At 44.1% G+C, this 17,226-nt stretch overlaps 2 protein-coding genes and 1 long non-coding RNA gene across 3 annotated transcripts; 1 reads left to right on the top strand and 2 right to left on the bottom strand.

The window, feature by feature from the left end:
- Positions 1-6,670: 6,670 nt before the first annotated feature.
- On the bottom strand, positions 6,671-7,419 carry LOC125528129. The gene is made up of 2 exons (XR_007292325.1): positions 7,297-7,419; positions 6,671-7,229 (listed from the first exon to the last, which is right to left on the bottom strand). It is a non-coding gene; the product is annotated as an uncharacterized LOC125528129 (long non-coding RNA).
- A 1,327-nt stretch (positions 7,420-8,746) lies between these two features.
- Positions 8,747-10,744, bottom strand: LOC125528131 (probable peroxygenase 5). The gene is made up of 6 exons (XM_048692641.1): positions 10,549-10,744; positions 10,320-10,442; positions 10,092-10,177; positions 9,409-9,500; positions 9,200-9,325; positions 8,747-9,107 (listed from the first exon to the last, which is right to left on the bottom strand). Exons 1-6 carry the CDS (start codon positions 10,640-10,642, stop codon positions 8,948-8,950), a joined length of 681 nt encoding a protein of 226 aa, XP_048548598.1. The 5' UTR covers positions 10,643-10,744; the 3' UTR covers positions 8,747-8,947.
- A 3,657-nt stretch (positions 10,745-14,401) lies between these two features.
- On the top strand, positions 14,402-16,025 carry LOC125528130 (zinc finger BED domain-containing protein RICESLEEPER 3-like). Its single transcript, XM_048692640.1, has 3 exons — positions 14,402-14,532; positions 14,973-15,512; positions 15,614-16,025. Exons 1-3 carry the CDS (start codon positions 14,498-14,500, stop codon positions 15,885-15,887), a joined length of 849 nt encoding a protein of 282 aa, XP_048548597.1. The 5' UTR covers positions 14,402-14,497; the 3' UTR covers positions 15,888-16,025.
- Positions 16,026-17,226: the final 1,201 nt, after the last annotated feature.

Below are 17,226 nucleotides of genomic sequence, written 5' to 3'. Positions count from 1 at the left end.
TGGCAGTCCAACATGAATACTTACCTGGAGAAGGTTTTGAAGCCATGACAACACAACCGCCTTGATGAATGCAACTCCAAACACTAGAACAACCTGCTAAAAACAGGGGATTGATTGCATATAGTTAGCAAGTACAAAATCACACAACAAAATACAAAAAGAAACTGAATCAAACCCTAGGATGAAACAACTACAACATACCAACAAAGGATGAACAGTAGCACATCTAGGCAAGCACAACAAAAAAATGTATCCATAAACTAAATACAATGTCACAGACATAATCTAGACTTCGAAATTCACAACACTAATGCAATTAAATACATCAGATCCAGCATCAACCATCCATCACACCACACCCTCTCTTACATTCATCTGACTGCTAAAATCAACAAAGGGGAAATGAAATCCACACAAGTATGAAGGGACAAATAGCACACACAAGCATCTCACAAACAAATCTGACCACGGGGAATTGAAATCCAACCACCACACGCACAAGAACCCTACCTAATCTACCACCAAACCACCAGAAGAAGGGGGAGGGAGGTGGACGCGAGAGCACACAGAAGAAACAGGCAGGCCTCGACAGATCTGGCGAAACTAGAAGCAAGCATTAGGAGGGGGCAGCACTTGTACCTCTCCAGACGACTCCTGCACGCACGAATCCGCGTCGGTTCTTCCACTCCCCACGACGCCACGCGCACCTTGCAACCGCGCAGGCAGTTGCTGCCCTTGCTTTAGAGCAGAAGAGAGCGGGTTGGGCGAGAGAGAGCGGGGCGTGGGGGAGAAATAGGAGCGGTGGCGTGCGCCGGTTACTCCAGCACGAGGGCAGGGGACAGGGGCGGAGAAATCGGGGGGAGTTGGAGGAGAGGAAGGCAGCGGAGCGACGGAGAGGGGGGAGAGAGCGAGTGACAAGGGGAGAGGAGTTTTCTGACACGTGGTCGCGAGGGAGATGGTCACTTAATGCCTCTGTGTCGTGGGACTTGCAGCGCCACTGAATTTACACTTTTACCCCCCAACAGCTAAAACAGTAAATACATGTGTAGATAAATAAATGCACCATTTGAATGCATCTATTATAGTGAGATAAGATCACAAAACAGCACGGCTGATATCCTCAAAACCAAATATAGATGGCAAATACAGTACTAAAGGAAGAAACATACATACATAAATATGCCCCTAAAAAAACAAGAGAAAAGAAGTTCAAAAAATAAAGAACAGAAGTTCAAGTACCCTAATAAATGAAGTAAAGTAATAAGAATAAATAAACCATAAAGAAACAAAAAGAAGAAGTTCAACTACAAAAACAGATGAAGTGCACCCTAAACCCTAAAAACCCTAAGATAGATAGTGGGGTCACGGATGTGACGGACTCACCTCTGCATGCGACGACGCGGCACGCCGCGTCGTCGCCTGCTCCAGCTCATTTCTGTCTCGGCCCATACTTGGGCTAATCCCATGATTTCTCACGAGACAAAAGTCTAAAAAGAACATCTGGAGAATTAAAAATTACAAAGAAAACCAAACAAACAAAATATAGAGCATCATGCACCTTCGCCTTCCAATGTGGAGTGCAAATCTCCAAAACCAGAAGTTCAACCATTAATAAAAAAGAAGTCCAGATCCTACTGAAGATAGTGGATGATCAAAAAACTATACCGAAACATAGACTAAGGGAAAAGAGGAAGATAGTGCTTGTGATCCAGCTCCACACTTACACACTAGTTACAACAAATTGCAGAAGAAATCTACTAAGGGTTTTTGATTTCTGGAATGTAATCTGTCCTGGAATATCAATGTCAAAAAGATGAACCTACATTCAAGAAAATTTTTGCTGTGACATAAAAAACCAAGAAAGAAGCACCTGAGGAATAATAATTTTTAGTGTCGAAGAAACAAAATGCACAAGGCGTAAGTTAACTCATAAAATGTTCTAAATAAAGGTAAGTCCAAGTTGTAAAAACACAGAAGTTCGGCGTTTGGAAAAAACATCAAATGAACATGTAGAAAAGACAAATTACATAGAAGCAAAAATCTTGTAAGTTCACGTTAAACACAAACTGAAGTTCTACCACCGTTTGAAGTATGCAAACGTGTTACAAAAAAAAGTAAGGTATGCATGCGTATTTGGGAATAATCCCATAGTTGCCACGGAACAAACTAAAACCCAAATTACAAAATTGAAAATTACAAAAAAAACAAAAAATAGAGCGCGATGTTGCACCACCTTGCAATGTGGAAATCAGGAAGTTCAATCACTGGTAGCATAGAAGTCCAATTACTACCACAGAATGTGGATGATCCAAAAAACTAGCCCTGAAGACAGAATAAATATAAAAAGGATGATTTGTGTATCTATGGACCACCTCCGCATTTACGTATATGAGTACTCTGAAAAACAAAAAAAATGTACACAAAATTTTTATAACAACACCAACCAAACAGATCGTATTGCAGCATCAACCAAAAAACATGCATTAAAACGAGGGAAGTTCAAGCACAAAAGGTGCAGAAGTCCAACTCTGTAACACAGACAGTAGAATCACTGAAAAAACGCATTATCGAATTTGCTTTTCAGATTTAATCACTTGGATGACTACACCATCTCAGGCCACGACCTCGAACGATATCCTATTGCGCCCTGACATCAAAACAATAAATCAACCAAGCTGTCTCATTGAAGAACCGAAAACTAGCACGGGCGGACACGAGATCCAATCGCCCGATTTCAGCGGTGTATTCGCCTTCCCGATGGAATTAACAATGCATGAACGGTCCAATCTCACTACTGCAATCAAATCCGCCCTCTATACTCAAATAAAAATAACAAATCTACAGAAGCGGCGGAACCCCCCCCGCAGACGAAGAACACAGAGCCTCAAATCAAATCCGTTGAAATTAACGACAAATTGCCCACGAAACTCGTACTTAAACCAAATTACCATCATGTTAGAGGTTCCAGGACATCCACTGAATGCATTAAACTTATAAATAGACATGAGTTCATCCGCCCTGAGAGTGAATCCGCCAAAATGCAAAAATACGAATCAAAACGTGCATTTAGATGTAGGTATGAGTATCTAGATTACAGTCACATCCCACACAACACTACTGACCGGAATAATTCGCGGGGGAAGCCACGGTTGTGAAGATAGCCCGAAGTTCGGGTTTGTACAGAGGGAAGTTCAGGCGCGTTACTCAGGCAGTTCAGGTTGTGATCAGAATATTATTCTGATCCCGTGATCAGAATAATATATATATATAGGACGCCAGTTTGGGACACCTAGGTGCCTGGGCACCTAGCTTAAAAACCGTTGGATGACACTAAGATCTGTGCGCGTGTAATTAGTATTAGCATTGATGGATAAATCTTATTAGGAAAGAATTATTGCTTGATATGGACACTTAATACCTGCCCAGATTAGATAGGATAGAGAAAATCAGTAATAAATGACCCATGTTTTAAGTCCATGCATGTCTCATCGTACGTGCATCATTTTGCTTATAATGAAGGTCATACGTTGAATAAATCACTAGGTATATATGTACATAACCCAAAATATATTAGGTATATATGTTTTGTACTCGAAATATTTTGGTTATATATTAGATACCTATGTGTCACGTAGCCGGATATATACGTAGCCATGTTTTACTTTAGATATATGTCACGTAGACCGGGTATGTACAATATTTTCCAAAAAAAATTTACACAACCAGGTATATAAGTGTGTCGATACATTGGGTATTTCCACTTGACGTATATACGTCGACCGGGTATTACAATATTTTCTTCAGTAGGTATTGGATAGTTAGGAAACAAAAATAAAATGTAATTAGTCAAATAACAAATTCTTGGGTATATACATACCCGCGTATGTACATACTTTTGTTAGTAAGTATAAGATACCCACTTTAGATAATTGGGAAACAAATAAATGTAATAGTTTTTAAAAAATAAATTATTGAATATATACATATCTACGTATGTACATAATTTCGTTGGTAGGTATTAGATACCTGTATTAGGTAGTTAGGAAAAAAAATACGCGTATTAGATACTTGTATCAATTCTAAAAATCAATATTATTACGTTTTATTGTATGGCAAGTCTTGCATGTCTAATAATTAGAAAAAACAAATAAAACGTAAGCAGGAAAAGTCTTGCATGAAGAATAGTTAGGAAACAAATTAAATATAACACGGTTTCCAAAACAATCAAGGTGTCCGGGCACCTAGGTGCCCTCAACAATTTACCTATATATATATACTTGTGAATCCGCTCTTTTCGTGTATCCCTACATCCCTCTGTTCTCAGCCCCACGATCTAAATCCTTTGCTTTGGATTAATTTCCAGTAATTTTGCATTGAAACGCCCGCCTGTAACCCATACCAATAGTTTTACTGTGCAAAAACAACCCTGGACACAGGACTGCATCGTGCGTCGTAATAGACAACTCTAGGTATTTCTCTCTCCCGCGGCAGCTATGGAACCCTAGGCCGAACGCCCGCGGCCCTGTGCTCTTCAGCGGCGACGGCGTCCGTCGACACGCGCCACCCCATCCAAGTACTGATATTCCCAACTGACATGATCTTGGCGTTCATCGGTAGCCGTCGGCCCATGCATGAATGTACGTAATTGCTTTGATCTCTGTATCCTTCCTCTGCAGACTGCAGGTCCACACTCTAAGGAGAGATCTTATACGCTAGATCAGCTAGTCGCTTGAATGAACAACCTCATCAGTAGCAATCAGCAACACTACGACACCACTAGTTCCAGGTAAAATCCAGTCCTTTCGTATGTTAAAGCATGTGTCATTGCCATGTGTGAACTTGATCCTGTAGGTGTGCTTGCAGTCACATGGAGCCAACCAGTTACTTGCAAATGCATATGAATGAAGAAGAGTTTGGCACACCCAAAAAGAATGCAGCCATATCCCTAGCTGTAAGTTTGATTAGTTTGTACTACCTTACAACTAATCCTTTATTGATCTATGTGTGAATGTGGTGGTCACAATTTATTCTTGATGTTGCAGTTTTTGTCTTTTACACCTGAATGTGATGAGAACTTGAAGCCTAAAGTAGGTATGGCATTTGAAGGACTCGAGGCAGTGGAGAAGTTCTACAAGGCATATGCACATAATGCGGGTTTTGGAGTTCGTATCAGACAACAGAAAAAGACTGAGAATAAGGTGGTACGAACTAAGTGCTTTATGAGTAATAGGGAAGGATTCAAGTCGAAAGATAGTAAGGAGGTCGATGACTCCTCGAGGAAAAAGCGTAAGCAGGCCAACACACGATATGGTTGTGATGCACACATCTTTGTTAGACTTTCTGGGGAGAACAACCTACAAAAACTAAGGCATAACTATTGATTCCTTATTGTTAAAAAATAATATGACTAACAAAAATAAATTCTTTGCAGGGAGAGTGTTTTTGATGAACAAGGAAATTTACTAGAAGAAAAACCCACTGATGCATTGGATGCGGCCACAAGAGAGAAGATTTCATCTATACGTAATAACATGGAAGATATGATTCAGAAGGCGAAGCACTCAGATGTACTCCCTCCGTGCCACGACGAGTAATTTGGAACGGAGGGAGTAGGCATGGACTTCTTAACATCAAGTGTGTTGAACATTGAGGTCCCTCTAGACCAAATGGTTCCTGCAACTACCAAAAGCACAAGGCAAGAGGAATATGAGGCTTTTATTGGTTGCAATATTCCTACTGAAGTTCATATACATCCACCCACTGATGTTCATACGGTGGGGAGATGCAAAAGAATAAAGAGCGGAAAGGAGACCAAGGAGGATAGTCGAAAAAAGAAGGACAAAGAAGTAAAGGCAAGGGTAGCACGCTTGTGCAAGACATGCAAGCAAATAGTATTTCATGATAGTCGCAATTGTCCAAGCAAAGGGAAAAGGGGCCTGATTGTGGAAGATATGCAACTAAATGGTGCTTGCTGATGCCAAATTTTGCGATGCAAAGAATGATTTTATATATGTTATGATTTAGCCTTTGATGTACAGGAACCATGTAATGGACGGGGATTTGCACTATGTTAAATCAAATTTGACTTGATTTATAATTTTTTATGATTATCAAATTACTACATTATATGAACATCAGTAGGGCGATGATTGTCAAATTTTCATCATGTTAAATAAATTCTTTGCTCAGACCTGCATCATACCGGAGCAGAAAATACAGTTTGTCAATATACTTGTTATACATGATCAATCAAGAACTACAGTAAATGTTCAGGAAACTTTGGATATGGACTTGTTTTTATAGCCTTTTTTATCTTAAAACTGATTACGGCCATTCTAGGCCACTTCTGGTAATTCAGAAGATTTTCTGAATAAGTCACTGATTTTGTTCAACACATATGGAGCTTAGTCACTGAACTTTGTGAATGTCCAGGATATTTTGGATAGTGACTTGCTGCTTATAGCTTAGATATCAAAACTAGACAAAGCCATCCCAACCCTCTTCTGCAACTCAAAATCTTTGCTGAACAATATATGGTTTGACCACATGACTGAGAAGATCACTGATTTTTTTTCAGCACTTCAGTTCGTAACTGAACTAGTCACTGAATTCTGTGGCAACAGCATACATGGTTTTGAGCAAGGGAAAAGCTCAACGAAAGCCTCTGATCTGAACAAGCTTGGTAAGGCATATCACGTATTGGTAAGGAATCTAGAAAAGATTAGAAACACATACAAGCAGCTCACACGATGTCATTTATTTAGGTGCAAATACTGATACAGTTTACTCATATGAGCATAGCACCGGTACATTTTGTACAGGCTACAGGTTACAGCTACAACTTCCTATGGACGAGAGGCTGCAGCTTCCTATGTAATAGGAATCATCGCCCGCGGAGGAGGCCATCCAAGGCGGCGTTGGCGCCTCATCGTTCCGCATCATCACCGCCGTAGAAGGTCGTCGGTTGTCATGGCTTCGCCGTCGAGACGGCCGGCCGGCCGGCCGGGGCTAAGGACCGTCGAGCCATTGTTGTCGCTACTTGATTGCCGCCGCTAGAGAAGTTCAAGGGAATCATCCATGCGTTGCCGTGGTACTTGGCCTTCGGATTGAGATTCGATTTGGGGGCCGATGCGAGAGATCTGGCAAGGAAGGATTTCGGTCAGGAGTCGCACGACGCACAACTTGGAGCTTTGGGTTGGGGATGATGGATCAGAGAATTAGGGGGGTTTCTGCAAACGAAAATATTTCTTAAGTTAGAAAGCGGGCGGGTGAGTGCAAAAATCCACTTCACTGCACCTGGAGCCGTCACCATCGCTGGAGAAAAGACCGTCACCATTGCCAACTTATAGAGCTCGTACCGCCGATGCTAGCTCCTCCTTGATGCGCTCCGGGTACAGGCGGCGGAGCTCCACCATGTACTTGTCGGGGGTGCTGAAGGGTAAGTTAAGTTGTCCTTTTGCGCCGTAGAGGCGCACTTACAGGTTCGATTAGGTGCGGTTTAGAAAAAATTTGATCCTTTGAAACTTCATAGGGGATCGGTTAGAGACGTTCTAACCCTTCTAGTGCCACTGGGGCGTGAAATACCGAAATACTCACTCCATGTCAAAATATAAGACATTTTCTAACACTAAAACATGATATATTTCGATATGGAGGGAGCGTGTGCAAAGCATCTTGAAAATGAAAGACGAGTTGAGGACAGACCTATGCGCACGGACTGTACTATCGTATTAGAGCGATGGAATCTGCAGTTCTCTTAAAAGGTCTCGTTCGTACCATTTTAATCTACTGTTACTTTGGTTCGCCTCATCGGGTGGACACCGGAGAGTCCACAACCACTCCACCTGCTGGCATGATTAGCACCCACCCAGGGGCTCGTGTCGCCGGCGTCGACAGTCGCGAGTTTCCACCTAATACCGTCAGACGAGCCAGCGCCGACGACGATTAAGATACCGCTGAGCAGAATATCTAAACAGTCAGTCTCAGCGTACAGACAATGAAACAAGGGGAACAAATAAACAGCGCGACGGAACCTTTGTGAGCAGGCAAAGGATGCACGGGCAGATAACGCTGACAGCGACATACTAGCTCGCTGGCCCCGTTGATTCCAGCGAATTAATAAAACGGGGTTGATTGCAACAAGGAGGACACGGACAAAACATCACGGGCAAGACAAAGAGAGGCGTCAAATGGGAGTAGGATGTTTTTTTTTACCCCAATAGCCAGTGAACGTTGCTGGGAGGGATGACATTTACGAACAATTTTGATGGCAATTTTAGTTAGTGAGCATGACAATTCTGCTACAGTTCAGCTGTTTTATTAGAAAACTGCCGTGCTTGCAAACGAAAATCGTCGGCCTTGCTCATCCTCGCCACAACTAAAGTTGCTTCAAAACATTCGCAGATTATAGTTACCAGTTTTTTCTGAGGGTTAGTTTAGGGAGCTTTATTCAGGCATCACAGCCCAACTAAGGAGCAGGAGCAAGTCAGTCGTGTACGCATAATGAAACCATATATCCACAGGACACAAACAAGAGGAACATCGGTCCCATCCCACGATTCCGTTCACAAGCGTTCACACCCGTTCACACTGCCTATTTTTCTAACATTCATTCAGCAGATATAGTAGTACTACTGTCTGTAGCTATGTGGCGACAGACCGTGACGGCGTGACGCGACGAGCCAATCACACCGGATAAGTAATTTGGACTAGTACTACTCCCTCCGTCACAGTTTAGAAGGCACAGTTAAATTTGCATGCGTTTTCACAATAGATAAAGTTTAGGGCGTATTGCATTTATTTCTAGTAGCTAATTAGTACTCCGATGTACTATTTCTATATGTATGGGTAATGTGAATGCTATTTTTTAACCCATCTCACAACCATTCACAACCAATAGATAACCACCTAGGTTCCAGCACACACACACCGTGACGGCGTGCCACGATCATGCCTGGGTTTCTTCTAGCGAGGATGCCCTCCGCTCCTGCACCACCCTGGCGAAGAGGCTGCCGTCGTAGACGCCCCTGGCGGCGTCCTTGCGGAGGAGCCCGTCCTCGTCCTTGCCGATGCTATACAGCAGCTTCCACTCCGCCGACGCGCCCGCCCTGCATACGTTGTTTTGCTTGCCGCGTCAGGAGGTCTGAAAATTACGTGCAGGATGGATAACATAACAGGAGAGGCCGTAGACCGCGCGTACCATCCCGCGTAGTCGCTGGGCTGCCGGTTCGCGGCGATCAGCTCGTCCACCTCCGCGGACGTTAGGGCGTCCGGCACCGTCTTGCCGTGCTTGGCGAACGCCGCATCGAACTTGTCCGGAACGAACCTGCAATGGTTAATTACGCATCAGTAGCGAATCACCATGCGCAAGTTGGAGCAGACGAAGTGGTTGGCGTGTGCTTTTACTACCTTCCTTGGGAGTCATACGCGCCTGAGTCGCTCCCGTGGATGCCCTTGTGGATGTTCTCGATGTAGATGGACATGCGCGCCGTGTCATTTTCCTGCACGAATTTCACAGCCCTTTATACAATAGTAACTTGCTTGCTCTTTGGACAAAGAATGAAGGTGTGCTAAGACCTGCTCAGTTTCTTTGATTTGAAACATCATAGTGATCACAGAGTACCGCACTAGTAGCTAGTCATGCCCACGACTTAATAAAAAAAGAAGTAATGCCCACATCTGACGCTTGTGCTGTCAAAATCTGAAACCAGGCATCCCTCTAAATTATACCGCACTACTACATTTCATGATTTTGACACTCATCACTTGTCAGACCCGGGATCGCGTATCTATGCACTCGCAGGAAAATACTACTGAGAATTGAATTTCTATCAAGACTTGAAGAAAGCACAGTAAAAGGTGCTAAATGTTCCACAGAACAAAACTTTGTGGCTCAGGTAGCTAGCCTAACATACCAGAGCACTGAATAATCAGCTCGAAACCGCAGACAAAATGAAGCGTTCTAATCTAGCGTTGCCTTCTCTTCTCAGGGAAGCAAGGGAATGTTGCAGCCACAAGCTAACAGTAACCAGGATCCTTAAACTTAACACAGAAGAAAACTCCGACATAAGAATTCTCTGTCGAAGGATTACCGGTCTGGTCTGGGGGCCAAGGACGCCATTGATGAAGGTGGCACTCAAGGTGGACGAAGCAAATCCAAATCCGAGGGCCCGAAACGCTGGTATGCAAGGAGGGTAATTGCACGTGAGACAGAATCAACAAACAACAACCGGAGAACCACTGGGAGAAATCTCTCTGAAAGACTGAAACAGAACGCAGGTAACAAAAGCAGAAAGCGAATGGGGAAAAAATTCGCTCACCTGCGTACGTCTCGGAGAAGGTGACGACGCCGTCCTTGTCGCGGTCGAAGAAGGCCGCGTGCTTCTGCAGCGCCGTCATGCCGCCGGCGCCCGAATCGTCGCCGTACCCCGACGCCTGGCCCCCTGTCCGGCCGGAATCAAGAAGAGGAAGGACGACGGATATCAGCAAAGCGCGCAAGCCGCGACGAAATGGACAGCAGAGCAGAGCAGAGCCAGCCTTATTCATTACCTAGGAACATGGGGAACAGGAGCAGCAGGGACAAGGCCGCCGCCGCCGTCGCCGCCGCCGGGGAGGACGACGCCCGTCGCGGTCTTGCGTCCATCTCGAGGGATTTCTTCCGCCTCGCTCGCTCGCTCTTTGACTGCTGTCCCCTCTCTTCTCTGTGTATTTGCCGCGGCTCGCGTGGTGTGCACAGGTGTCTCGGCGTCCGCCGTCCGTATATGTAGGATCGCGGTTTTGCGCAGTGTGAGTGGTTGGGCAGTTTCGCGATCGCACGTTTCCGCAAGAGGAGACGCGCACTCCTCAGATACGTGTCCTAGGCTCGGACCGTGCCTCCTGCCCGGAAAACATTTTTCTTGATCCAAATTATTCTGCCATGTCTCATCGTTTATTATTAGCACAAGTTAATCTAAATTGTTTGTTTAATTTGTTCTGTACGCGTGATGATGCAGAGGCCAGGGCAATTCCTTTTTAACCAGAAACAACTAATATTATAATCATTTATTTCAACATGACAATGGGTACCCGAATCCAACGAACCCGGCGGGTAAAAACCCTATTAGGGTAAGGGTTTAGGACAAATAAATACCCATGAGTTTATAAATGAGAAAAAATTATACCCATCGGGTAAACTGGGTATGGGTATGGGAATGCAATATCCATACCCGCGGACCCGCATACCCATATATTAATTTCTTCTAACAGCGGGCTTCATGTGTTCACTAAAGGAACCTAGTCATTGTATCCTAGGCTAACGCAACCGCTAGCGTCGATCCAAAATCCTCTCCCCTGACGCATGTGCATGATCTTGTTTAAATGTGTTAATCTTGTTTTGTGAACTAACGGTTTTGTTAATCTTATTACATAGTCTCCTTCGGTTGACTATTTTGAATTAGGGGATGCAGAAGTACCTTCAATAAAAGAAAATTGTGTCTGTCTTGTAACTGAAAAATAATAATAGGCGTGAATGCTTCTTAAAAGTTCATGTACAGGCTACTCACCCATGTATATAATTGGACATTGTTTAGTGCCATCTATTTCGTGCTTATTGCTATCCATTTCTGAAAATCAATATCATTCTTTTTATTTCATGGCGCAACAAATCATCATCTATATGTGCTCAAATGCTAAAATGTGGTATATATGTACTGAAATGTTGAAGAATGCATGCTAAAATGTTGGGTATATATGTGTAAATGTTGAAAAATACATGAAGTGTGAATTGGGTAAGGTCATCGAGATGGGTATTTTTTACCCGCGGGTATTACCTGCACCCGACCGGGTACAGGTATGGGAACAATTTGAAACCCGAGGTGCGGGTTTGGGTATGGATATGGACAAAAAATAATGAGACATGTACGGGTTTGGGCTACCATTACCTGCACCCGAACCCGGCGGTGCCATGTTGACGTTTATTAGAGCATTAATATGATGTAAAGTGCTTAGGAAGATGCTTCGAGAACTAAACCAGGTTTTTAGGTACACGGCGCAGAACTACTATGAATACTTATTTGTATAGCAGATGTGTCTAATTAAGCACATGGATTATACCAATAGACACTATTGTAAGTAAAAAATGCTACTCCCTCCTCTCCTGTTTACAGGGTTCAAATATGAAATCTCATCAATCAAGTCGGATGCTAGTGAAGGAATATACTCAAATTAAACTAATACATTAATTTGAATTAATTGCAGTGCATGCATGCTTGGCCACTACTAGATGAGTAGGAACATTACATGCATTTGTGAGTTTCTTTCTAATTCTTGCATGCAAAGATTTAATGCGCCTTGAAATCTCAATAAAAGATGAAGATAAGTCAAACCGCCAAAAATATATGAAGATAAACCCTTTAAATCGAAAAAAATTCAGATAAGCCATCTAAACCAGAAAGAAGGGAGCGTTCTCCAAATACTCTCCTTTGTACATGGCACCCCATTTTCTTCAATGGAATGGAATTTTAATCTCTAACCGTAAGAATTGTTGACAAGACCATGGTTCACGCCTCTGCACCGTCATACCCACCCTCAGAGAAGTTGCCGTCAAAGCCACCACCACTAAAGTCTCTTCACTGCACCCCTTGGATACAACCACCATCAAAATTGATGGCTTGCTAAACACCTCCGCCATAACCGCCGACCTGCGCACCAACAACCACTAGCACCAAGATCGTCGCAACGACGCTACCTCGACATCGACACCTGAGATTGCTTCCTTGTTTAGGTTCTTCGACACGGGTCAAGGGATACAACTGGCACCTGTTGGGTTGTATGTCTCTAGTTATAACCTAGAAACCATCGTAAACTAGCCCCGGTAGACGCCACCTGCAATCTGGCCCCATGATGGGTCGTTGCCCTTGGACCCTGATGATGGGTCGAGCACGATAGTCCCATCTATGTACAAAATTGGTCTAGGCAGTTTGAAAATCAAACTGCTCACATGTCGACTCACCATTATTATAGCCATTATAGAGTAGTTGGTGGAGGGAAGGTATGTCGTGTTGCTGCTACCACCAGAGACCCTCTCCACCTATAGCAAAATCGTGGTCCAGGTGGCACTGTCTAGGAAGCCCCGATGTCGTAGTTTTCATGCGATAGTGTCGTCGGTGGACGACTATTTGTTTGGTAGGGGCGAACGGCGGCCGATCGATTGGTTAGAGAGAGCACACGGATGGTTTACCTAGGTTCGTGCCCTCGGGGGAGGAGGTAAGACCATACTCATGCATGTAGTATTGAGGTGGTCATTGGGGATCTAGAGGATCACCGACGAGTTCTGCCCTAGCAATTACAACCCACCTTGCCTGGCGGCAGGGATCTGTCTTAGGTTTTTCTCTCTCTGCCCTCAGGGGATCCCTGGTTCCACCTTATATATGGCTGGTCCTCGGGTCACATACACTTTCAACCCTTCGGAGCTCTGCCCTGAGAATCTAGGCAGTGGCGGACTCATGGCCTTTTCCTCATATCATTAATTCCGGGGAGATCGGGGGTTGCCCCGACTCCCATCTAGAGCCCAATTGGGAGCACACTCGCATCTCACTTGGGAACTGAGTCTCGATCTAGGATGCCCGAGGCCCCTCCCTTTCTTGGGGGGGGGGGGTCAGTTTGCCACCATAATGGTGCATCGTGCTCGCCCTTCGCTAGTGTGTGTTCGGCCGACTTAGGGTCATGGTGGTCAGTCTTTGATCCAGATGGCAATGGGTACCCGCTACCCGCGAACCCGGCGGGTAAAAACCCTATTAGGGTAAGGGTTTGGGAAAGAAAATTACCCTTGGGTTTATAAATGGGAAAAAAACTATACCCATCGGGTAAGCCGGGTACGGGTATGGGACGACAATACCCATACCCGCATACCCGCGTACCCGTATACTTATTCATTATGCCAGGTAGGCCCTTAATGTCAGTCACTAAAAACATCAAAACCCTAACTGAACCCAGTCGAGGCGGCAGCCAACGGCCCAGCGCCCAGGCCCAGCAGCCCACTCCCCATCGATCCCACCCAAATCCCTCTCCGAGACCCCAACCCACCCCCGCGCCGTCACTCCAGAAACCCCACCTCTATCTCTCGCCACAAACCCTAGAGGGGAGAAGCCACAGGTCACCGCCGCCGCTGCCTGCAGCGACGGGACCGGCCCCCTCCCTCCTCTCCTCCTCTCCTCCCTCTACCTCCTCTCCTCGACGTGACCTCCACGCGAGACCTGCAGAACCTCCTGCCGCCATGGCGCCCGACCAGGAGGACGCCGAGGAGGGGCTTCACTCCAGCGCGAATGCAACTCCGGTGGACGGGGATGGATTTGAAGAAGGTACCGGCAGTGGGTCTCGTGCGCCGACGCCTTTTCCTACCTCCAAGCCTGTGCATCTTCAGCCACCATCAACGGGGCAGGTTTCTGGGCGCAGCTCCACTGCTCCCGGTTGCAAGGTGGGGCGTGGCCGTGGTCGTGGCCGTGGTGGTGCTACACCTGCGATGGTGGCGAGAAGGGCAGCAAAGCATCCAAATCGGTGAAGAGTTTCACCTTTTTTTAATGTGATGATTAGATCTGTTGTTGAATGATTGAATGTGTTCATTAGATTTAGCCGATCTGTTAATGCATGCTTGAGTATGTTGAATAGTTAATTGATCTGTTGTTGAATGTGCTCATTACATTAATTGATGTGTTAATGAATTGGAAAAGAAAGGAATATTTTTGAATGCTTGCTGTTAATGCTTGCCATCTAGTGAATAGAAACAAGAAGAAAGAAGGAAGTTGTTAATGATCTGCCTCCAAGTGAATACAAGAAGAAAGAATATTAATGAATGCTTGTTGTTAATGCATGCCATCTAGTGAATACAAACAAGAAGAAATAAGAAAGTTGTTAATGATCTGCCATGTAGTGAATGCTTGCTGTTATACACTTTTGATTTTTTAAATTAACTAATGTGTATCATACTTGTTGTGAAGTGATACAAACACTGTCCAAGTAGATGTGTCCATGCATGACACGAGTCACACAACAACACCAATGGATGAAGATGGAGATCATGTTATTGTTTCAGATGATGAAGAAGAGGATGATGTGGAAGAGGTGGAGGTGCTACCTTCTAAGCGCAAGCTCACATCTAAGGTTGGGTTGGAAATGAAGAAGATGAGGATCAATAGTGAATGGAAGGCCAAGTGTAATTGGTGTCCCAAGGTACTTACCGCGGGATCGAGGAATGGAACTAAGCATCTTCGTTTGCATCTTAATATTTGCACTCTTAAGAAGTTGAAGACCAAGGGAGGTAAAACTTTGAGTCAATCCTCATTGAAGGTGAGTGCCGAAGAGGATGGGAAAGTGAGCATGGAGAGCTATACTTTTGATCAAGATTATGCTAGAGTTGAGCTTGGCAACATGTTGGTGTTGCATGATTACCCCTTGTCTATGGTAGACCATGTTGGTTTTAGGAGATTTGTTGCTGCCCTTCAGCCGTTATTCAAGCTTCATACAAGAAATACTATCCGGTAAATATGCTATGTATTTATTTCCTTCTTTTTACTTCTTCATGTTTCTTCTTTTCCATTACTAAATAACATGAATCTGTCTATTTTCTTTTGATTTGTAGATATGATATTGTGGGAAGATACAAAATGGAAAGGAAGAAGGCCATCGAGTACATGAGTATGATCCAATCAAGGGTTGCTGTCACCACTGATATGTGGACCTCTAACAGCCAAAAGAAGGGATATATGGCTATCACAGCCCATTTCATTGATGAGTCGTGGAGGCTAAGGAACATTCTCATGAGGTATATTGTAGTGAAAGCATTAAATATTGCGCCGTGCCTATTTTCAGCTTTTGCCAACTCTCAAACTGCTGTGTATGTGTGCATATTGTAGGTTTATTTATGTTCCTGCACCACATAATGCGGCTGCTATAGCTGGGATGCTTCATGAGTCGTTGGTGGAATGGAATCTTGATGAGAAGCTCTTGACCGTGACAGTTGATAATTGCAACGTCAACGACAAGGTAGTTGAGGAGATTGTGGGCAAGATAGGAAAAAATAAGCTTCTTTGTGAAGGTACTCTACTTCACATGCGTTGTTCTGCACATATTCTGAATTTGATAGTGAAGGATGGCTTAGATGTCATGAAATCAGCTATAGAAAACATCCGTGAAAGTGTGGCATATTGGACTGCCTCACCAAAAAGGGTGGAACAGTTTGAGGAAATGGCTAAGTATAAGAAAGTTAAAATAACAAGGGGGTTGAAACTTGATTGCAAGACTAGGTGGAACTCTACTTTCATAATGCTTGATATTGCTTTACCTTATAGACTTGTGTTTGAACGTGCAAAAGAAAAGGATAAGCAATATGAGTGGCTTCCTAGTGCTGAAGATTGGGCTTTTGCTAAAGAAGTTGTAGGGAGACTTAAATTGTTCTATGAAATAACCGAGCTATTTTCTGGAATCGGGTACGTGTATGGGAAAGATATGATACCCGGGGTGCGGGTACGGGTACGGGTTTGGGCAGAAAAAAATGGGACGGGTAAGGGTTTGGGCAAGCATTACCCGCACCCGAACCCTGCGGGTGCCATGAGGAGTCTTTGATTACCCTTGGTCTGTGGCCTTCAGGTCCTAAGGTCCCATTCCTCACCGCCACGAGCCGCTGAGAACTTGTCGTTTGGACATGATTTTCGAGATGATGTATGGACCTAGGGTCATTGAGCGCAAGATGGGTATGCCATGATGGCTTGTCCCACTCCCCCATGTAGTTTAGTCAAGCTGCCCATAGTGGGTTGATACTTTGATTGTTTCATCCTATTATATTACCAATCTTAGATACTTTATATGCAATTTTATCTTATTTTTGGGGACTAACATATTAACTCAGTGCCTAGTGCTAATTATTTTTTTTCTTGTTTTTGGCTTTTTAGAAAATCAGTACCAAACAAAGTCCAAACACGATGATGTTGGAAATATGCCCTAGAGGCAATAATAAAATGATTATTATATTTCCTTGTTCATGATAATTGTCTATTATTCATGCTATAATTGTATTATCCGGAAATCGTAATACATGTGTGAATACATAGACCATAATGTGTCCCTAGTGAGCCTCTAGTTGACTAGCTTGTTGATCAACAGATAGTCATGGTTTCCTAGCTATGGACATGGGGATGTCATTGATAACGGGATCACATCATTAGGAGAATGATGTGATGGACAAGACCCAAACCT

This window comes from Triticum urartu, unplaced genomic scaffold (assembly GCF_003073215.2).
Source record: "Triticum urartu cultivar G1812 unplaced genomic scaffold, Tu2.1 TuUngrouped_contig_4656, whole genome shotgun sequence".
In the NCBI taxonomy this organism is placed as follows: domain Eukaryota; kingdom Viridiplantae; phylum Streptophyta; class Magnoliopsida; order Poales; family Poaceae; genus Triticum; species Triticum urartu.
This window is presented reverse-complemented; position numbering and strand designations above follow the sequence as displayed.